Source organism: Pediculus humanus, genomic scaffold (assembly GCF_000006295.1).
Source record: "Pediculus humanus corporis 1103172107592 genomic scaffold, whole genome shotgun sequence".
NCBI classification, from domain to species: Eukaryota; Metazoa; Arthropoda; class Insecta; order Psocodea; family Pediculidae; genus Pediculus; species Pediculus humanus.
The window spans coordinates 3,188-11,407 of NW_002987206.1; the positions used below are offsets into that span (position 1 = coordinate 3,188).

General features: G+C 22.3%; 2 protein-coding genes across 2 annotated transcripts in view; one reads left to right on the forward strand and one right to left on the reverse strand.

Annotated features, from left to right (window-relative positions):
• Positions 1-1,694: 1,694 nt before the first annotated feature.
• Phum_PHUM228960 (uncharacterized protein) lies at positions 1,695-2,401 on the forward strand (the record flags this gene model as incomplete). Its single annotated transcript, XM_002425913.1, has 2 exons — positions 1,695-2,079; positions 2,334-2,401. The coding sequence occupies 2 exons, from the start codon at positions 1,695-1,697 to the stop codon at positions 2,399-2,401; spliced, it is 453 nt and encodes a 150-aa protein (XP_002425958.1).
• Positions 2,402-6,949: 4,548 nt separating this feature from the next.
• The window catches only part of Phum_PHUM228970 (sulfate transporter, putative), a gene marked incomplete at both ends in the record, with an annotated part of 2,857 nt that continues 1,586 nt past the window's right edge, over positions 6,950-8,220 (reverse strand). The window contains 2 exons of the mRNA XM_002425914.1: positions 6,950-6,997; positions 7,602-8,200. Of these exons, the coding sequence (XP_002425959.1) occupies positions 6,950-6,997; positions 7,602-8,200 (647 nt within the window). The remainder of the gene's footprint in view (positions 6,998-7,601; positions 8,201-8,220) is intronic.

An 8,220-nucleotide genomic window follows, 5' to 3' on the forward strand; every position in this document is an offset into this window, starting at 1 on the left:
TATAAATTTTATTTCTTTCTCTTTTTTTATTTTATTTTATTATCTTAAATTTTTTTTATTGATAAACATTAAATGACAATAATTATATTTAAATTTTTAAAAAAAAAAAAGGTATTTTATCAATGTAATGTCATCGATTATCATTATTATTCTCTATAATATCGATAAGATAAAAAAATGAATGAATGAATGAATGAATGACGTTTTACGTTTATGTTTTTTTATCATTGAAAAAAAATTCATTAATAAAATTTTTTCTATTGTTTTATCGATTCTTTTTATGACGTAATTAATTTAATTAATTAAAATTATCAAATTTTTATTTTATTCCATAGACTTAAATGATAATAATAATAATAATCGTGCCAAATGAATAATTGTGAAGCCAAAATCATTTTTAAAAAAATCTCTAACGTATTTTATTTTTAAATTAAGCTATTTTTTTGTTTTTTTTTTCGATCCGTAAAGAAAATAATTTTAATAGAGCTTTTTGTTAATTATATACTTTTGTTTTGAAAAATAAAGCAGACGATAAAAGGTCAAATTGTAATAAAAATAGATATTTAAAAAAAAAAAAAAATTTTTTTTAACTTAAATTTTTGATTTCGGCAAAAGCGTTGCATATCTGTATCACTAATAGTATAAACAAATTTTTGTAAGGCGTATTATTTCTCTATTTCTTTATTTGAAGGATGCATTATTCGATTTATTTTTTTTTTTTAAACCATATTTTTAATATTTATCATTGAAAATATTATATATATATAAAATAAAAATTTTTTTTCCTGTTAAAAAAAAAAATTCGTTAAATCTGTTTTTTTTTCAAAATTATGTAATGAAAAAAATTTTTTTTTTTGCATAACTATTATCGTAATTATTTTTATGGAAATAATTTGTACTTTCAAATTTCTCAGAAAAAAAAAAGATTAATGATTTTTTTTTATTCGCATTTCTTTTTGATACCGTTTAATTTTAATTTAACTTGCTGCTCTTGTAAATGTATATATTATAGTAACCGTGACCATGGCCTTCCCCAATCTTAACGATTTTCGTTGTTCTAAATAAAAAAAGGAACGATTTTAATCATGCGCTTTTCCACGAGCCAAATATGACATGGTTGTTCCATGAAGTAAATATCTTCTTCGAAATTATTATGGTGGAAAGTACGTGCACTTTTGTACGTCATCAAGCGCACATTTGAATCCACCAATCACAACTCGAGATTGACTATTGTCCTGCGCACTAAATTCACTACGATTAAAAAAAAGAAAATGATTTTACGTTACATAAGGTAAATATAAGAGCTAAATTTTTTTTTATTCTACCTAAATAGCATTTTCTAATAAAAGAATCAAGCAGTACACGGGTGTGTTTCATTGAAATAGGTTATCATTATTTCTGGACATTATTTTTTAATTATTGTCTGTTTACATATTCAATCGTTTTACATTATCTTCACATCAAATTTTTATTGTAAACATACCATTTAACCTTTTTTTATATTTGTTTGAAGTTAAATCAAACAAACGTAAACACGTAAAGAAGAGAAAAAAAAAAGTCAACAAGTGAAATTCTAGAATATTCTACGGCCTAATATATAGTACCAGTCAAAATCAAAGCTTTTAAAATTTATAATTGAAATTTTTCCACGCGTGTCAAATTATTATTCATTGAAAACAAAGATGGCGTTTATGATGCCCGTGGTTAAGAATGACTGGGATATTTACAAATCCAATCGGTCGAGGAGAAGCTCGGAATGTTCAAATGGACAGTCATGTCGAAGCAGAAAAGTATCGGAATGTAAATCGGAGTGTCCCAGTTTATCCACTTCTCCTGGAAGTGACTTTTTGGTCGGGTCTCCGGCTCATCGCTCGGTGCCAATGAACATGACACACGCTGGTCGTGGCTTTTCAAGAACGTCATCAAGGACAAGCCAAAGCAGTTTGCAGTCTCCAAACAAATCAATCGGTTCTAGCCCACCGAAGAGTAGCTCGTCGAGTTCTTTGAACAAATTTCACACGAGATTAGTTGATAAGTTAAAAAAATCACTAACCAAATCAGATTCATCTGGAAATGTAAGTAACAGTAGGAGTGCATCATGAGGATGTCGGCAAAACAATGAAAAGGACGTGCTTTTGCAGTCAAGATCAACTCCACTAAACATAACGAAAAACTCAAATTTAAGTTGTCATACATCATCTTCCTATCCGGACTCGATTGCATGGTCAAGAACATGATGAAAAAATGGCTTTAATAATAATAATATGTGCTTGATAAAATTTAATTTTAAAGCTTTACTTGTCTAGTTACAATATTTGTGCTAATATTTTTAGGATATAAAAGTGATATAATAATTACACATGATTTACCAGGTTTACCAGGCATTCTCGAAAGTGTATGATACATCTTGAGAGATTTATTTAATTATAAAAGGATAATTAAAGTATCTGTTTCTGGCAGATGCGAAAAAGATAGATTCATAACATCATTAAAAATATCCCTGGCTGTATGTATATATATATATATTTTGTTTGTTTGTTTGTTTTGTTTTTTTTCTCTCTCTTTCTTTCTCTCTTTCTCTTTCTCTGTCTTTTTTCTTCAGTAAGTAATTTTGTGACCTAGTTTATCCATTATTTTACATGGCCTAAAAGAATTTGAATAATTTGTGGACAATTTGTTTTTATTTTATTTTTTTTTCTTTCTTACAAATATTGGTAAAAGCTTGAATTTTATAACTTTCGATAAAGGGAAAATTTTTTTTAAAAGAAAAAATAAGAAAGATAATCAGTCAAAAAGAGGCTTATTCGATGTTTGTACACAAACATTGAGTCATTATCATCAACATTTATTTTATATTATTAATTAATTTTTTTTTTTGTAATTAATATTTAATTTTCAGCTTTAAAGTTGTTTTTTTTTATATATATATATATATTTATATTAGATGAGTTTAGTATTTGTATATTATAGTATTATTTATAATAATTTAATGTCCAAGTCCTAGTCTTTTCTGTTTTGACTCGAATCGTAATTTTAGTTTTAAAATATGATGAACATGAAATTATTTAAAAAATTGTTATTCATTGAAATTATGTTAATTATGATAAAGTTGCATAAAATTATTTTTGTAAGATTTACATAATAAATAGGTAATTACAAATATTCAACTCATCTAGATTCCAAAGAATTATTTATAGATTCATTTCGAGTAAAAAATTACATGAGATTTTTATCAGTATAGATAAATAATAAAAAGTTGTTGACCCATTCGAAACAATTCAAGTTAAAAGTTTTTTATTATTATTATTATTATTATTTTTTCAAGGCTGTCAGGTAAAAATAATTTACAATATTAATTGTAAATTATTAATATTTGTTTAACGACAAAATTTAATCCGAGTACAATATCATTTTTTTGTTTTTTTTTTTTCTCTCTATTTTCGAAAGTTACATAATATTGAAATGATAATTTTTTTTTTTTTTTTTTTTTTTTTATCGTCGTTATTTAAATAAAAATTGATTGACTGAAATTTTCTTATTGCCTGGTTTTAATTAAAATAGAATGAAAAAGAAAATTATTGTCGAATAATTTTATTTTTTTCATTATTTACCATCCACGTCTTGGCAATACAAGGCAAGTGAATTCTCATAGTTACTAGAAATTTTTTTTTTTTTTTTTTTTTTTTAGTTTCTGTGATGAAAGCATTCCCACAAGTTAATTATTATTATTATTATTATTATTGTTAAAGGCAGCATGAAATATGATTATTATTTTAATAATAATTTATTAGACAAGTATTAAAAGTGAGGTTTTGTATTTTCAATGGTATTATACCTGTATTTAATTTTTTTATTTGACTCTGTAAGGGGGTGTCCATAAGTTATTCAAAAGGGTCAAATATTATTTAATAAATTGTTGACTGTGTCAACTATGTAAATAAGATTATGTCATTAGACGTGCAAAAAAAAAATAAAAAAAGTTATATTATATTAAAAATTTTCATTTCAAGTTGTGTAAAAAAAAAAAAATAAAATAAAATTCTCGATTGAGAAAAAATTTTATTTTCTTAATCGATTCCAAAAAGAAAAAAAGAAAAACAAATTAGATTTCATCTTTTTTTTTAATAAAAAAAATAAATTATTGGGAAAATGTTATTGAAATTTAAACAAAAATAAAATTTTTTTGGCCTTGAATAAAAGTGCTAATAATAATAGAATAAAATATGTCTTATTGAAATCGATTTGGATTATTATTAATAAATATCACCCATTTAATAGAAATCAAAAATTTTTAATAATAATAATAAAAAAAAAGATGTCTTCTAATTGTTTTTCTCTTTTTTTAATGATTAAAATATATTTGTTGCTTAATTTTTTTAATTTTATCATACGTTGTTGACTTTTGATTTTAAAAATAAATTTTTGTATTTTGTAACGATGATATTTTATTTTATATTATTGTTACATTTATTTATTTATAAGGCAAAAAGAAAAAAGAAAGAAAGAAAAAAAAAAAACTAAACTAAAAACAAATGGCTATGATTAATTGGTACCTACAATTAGTTATTTAAGTTTATTATTATTATTATTATTATTTAAGGAAAATTTTGTTTTTCTTGAGGGGGTGTTTTCTTTTTTCTCTCTACTGGCCAATTTTTTTTTTTTTTTTTTTGAAAAGTACTTACGTTTAATTTGTTTTCATTAGGTTGTGCAGTTTTATTCGATTTAAAAATTTTTTTGTTTTTTTTTTAAAAAAGGGGGGAAAATTGTCACATTTTGTTGTCCACAATCCTTTGCTGTTGTTATTATTATTATTTCTTAATAAAGTCACGTGATAAAGAAAAATTTTTATGGCCAATTTCTTCATCATACTATATAAATAAATGCTTGTTGACTTATTTTAAGTCGATGCTCAAATTGTTCCTCCAAATGCTTATTTACAAATAAATAGTACATTATTTTATATTATTATTATTATTATTATTATTATTAATGATATTAAAATATATTATATATATATATAGATGCGAATGACAACTAAATTTTGGTTTTTTTTTTTTTTTTACATAACTTTTTTTTTTCTCATTTTTTTTTTGTGTAACATGCAATCAATACGTTTCATTATGTCTATTTACTACTACTACTACTATTATTATTATTATCGTCATTATTATTATTATTATTATTATTAAGCTATACCTTATTATTATTAATTTTTAAGTGTTGAAAAAAAATTGTTTGTTTTCAAAAAAAAATTATCTTTTAAAATAAATGAAAAAATTTTTTTTTAAATAAATGATTTATTTTATTTTATTTTAATAATAATAATAATTATTATTATTATTATTATCATCCATCGTAAATAGATTTAATAAATAAATAAGTTATTAATTTGGTTTGGTTGTAAACAAAAATCCCGGTAATATAAAATAAAATTCGGATTAATCCTCTGGGCCGATTTCCAAAATAAATTATTACATAAATTTTTTTTTATTATGTAATTATTTATTTATTAATTTTCTACATATATGTATATTATTTATTAAAAAATAATTTGAAGTATTCGTATTGTTTTAAACTGGATTTATTTATTTATTAATTACGAAATGTTGTGTTAATTGCATAAAATCGTGCAACATGAAATTAAATTTTCACACGTGACAAATAAATTTGTTTAAATAATTGATTGGCGTTAAATAAAAATTAATAATAATAATAATGATAATAAAATTGTATTAATTTTTAATAACGTTAATTGAGTAATGGAAGGACGATAACCAATCATTTCCCTATATGATATTATTAATAATATAAATAAATAAATTTTTTTTTCAATGATTAATGTTGTTGTAGGTCAACATAAGGATAAATTTTCAGAGAGGCCTTCCCGTTTAATAATAATAATAATAATAATAAAACATAATTGATTATTAAGGAAATAAAAGTATAAGTTTTATTTATAATTCGACGAAATAAAACCGGTGTTATTAATTAATTATTATTATTATTTTATTAATAAATTTATTTATTTATTTATTTTTACTCATTTTATTTATTATAAAATTCAAAAAAACATTTACAAGAATTTTGATTAAATAATTAAATTTTATTAAAAAGGATTAATTAAAACAACATTCTAGAAATTTCTACGAAAAAAACCGTTAAAAAACATCTTTATAAAAAATATGTTTGTTTGTGTTTTCTTCCTTCCTATTATTTTAAACAAACAAACAAAACAAGATTTTTTTTATGTTTTACGTTAAAAAAACTTGAATGTTGTTTTAAATTATAAAAAAAATATATTATAAATTATTATTATTATTATTATTATTATTAATATATATATTATTTAAAATGATTGTGTTGCAACAAAAACAAAACAAAAACAAGTTTAATTTCCTTTTCGTTGTTTGTTTATGTTGTTGTTTTTGTAAAAGAATTTTAATAAACTTTCATATTTTTTTTTAGGTTCAAATCAAATTTAACGAAAAAAGTAAACAATAAAGATTTAATATAATTAACAATAATAATAATAATAATTAGTAAAATAATAATAATAATAATGATAATTTTATATTCACGTTCAACAGTTAATCGGCTGAATCAAGTTAAATTTTTTTATCTTTTCCATTATTTTCGTGTTAAGGACGGTGTGTGGGGTCAACGTCCTTCCTTGTCCTAACTTTACTATTTCTATTAAATATTATTATATGTTTATTATTATTATTATTATTATTATTATTACAAATTGTATGTTTTTGTTTACCGTTCAGTTTTTTTTTGATTTGTTCCGCAATAGTATTTTTATTAGGTCATATTGATAAAATTTTGTAAAATGTTTGTTTTTAAATGAAAAAGATGTTTGTTTGTTTACATGTTCGCCATTTCTAAAACGAATTTTAAAAAAATTTTTTTTTTTTTTGCATACATGTAATTATTATTTTGGCGGTTAATCGATCGAACGATTTAATAATGATTCTAAAAAATTATGAATGAACTATAAAAAATGAATGAATGGTTTTTTTTTGAAATAGTAAAATCTCAAATGTGAGTTTTAAAAAAAAAATTTGCGTATAAACAATTTCCCCACGTTTTTAATTTTTTTTATGCTCGTGTGCGTATTTGCGTATGTGCGTGTGCGTGTGCGTGTTTTTTAATAGATTCCACAATATGAATAAAAAATAAAATAAAGTTATAAATAAACGACTTTGAAATAACCTTGTTATAAAAATAGGTATAAATTTTATATCGCGCGTGCTCGTTAGACCTTTTAACCAACCATCCATGCTTTTGGCATTAATATTTAAAATTTTTTTTTTTTTACTTTCTCTTTTTCCGTGATTACTTTTCTGTCTCGTTCCTTGTTGTTGTTTAAAGCTAATAATAATAATAATTAATTAATTTATATTTAAATTTGAGGATGATAATAATTTACAAAGATTTTTGTTATTAGTCGAACATATTTTATTCTTAAAAGAAATCATAAAATACAAAAAAAAAAAAAAACACCCATTTATTTTTTTTATTTAAATAAATTAAAATTTAATTATAAATTCTCCAATTTCGTCAAATTTTTTTTCAAGTATTTTTCCATATTCGACAGCATCGTGTAAATCGTGAAAAATAAACGATTTCGGTATGTCAATAAATAAATTTGATTTTTCCATTGTCGAATATATACCGGGATTACACCCGCACAATAAAATGTCGGATTTGTATATTTTTAAATCTTGTTTTAAAGATTTGAAACATTTTATGGCGGAAGAATCGATAAATGGTACTCGGGATAAATCTAAAACCATAGGTCTATTTTTTTTTAATTTTTCTTCGTTCGCGAATGTCAAAGACATATTTTTATACATGTTGATATAAGTTTTTAAAAGTGAGGTTTTAACGTCGTTTGAATTTGCAAAATGGATGCCTCCGACTACCCTTAAAATTATTACATTGTTAACGATTTGTGATTTTTTATAACGATTTAAGTCTAAATAAGTTTTTGTATTCGGTATGGAACCCAATGAAATAATTTGAAATTTTTTGCATTTATATAGTAAAGAACCTGCGGATGCTATCAATCCCACGCCTAAACCGTAACTTATGTCAAATATTATAACGGATAAAAATGTCGAGACCCAAACCAAACCCTCAAGTTTACATGTTTTGAATATGCCTGGAACTTCTTTTATTTGCACGAACATTCCTTTTAGCGCGACAACAATT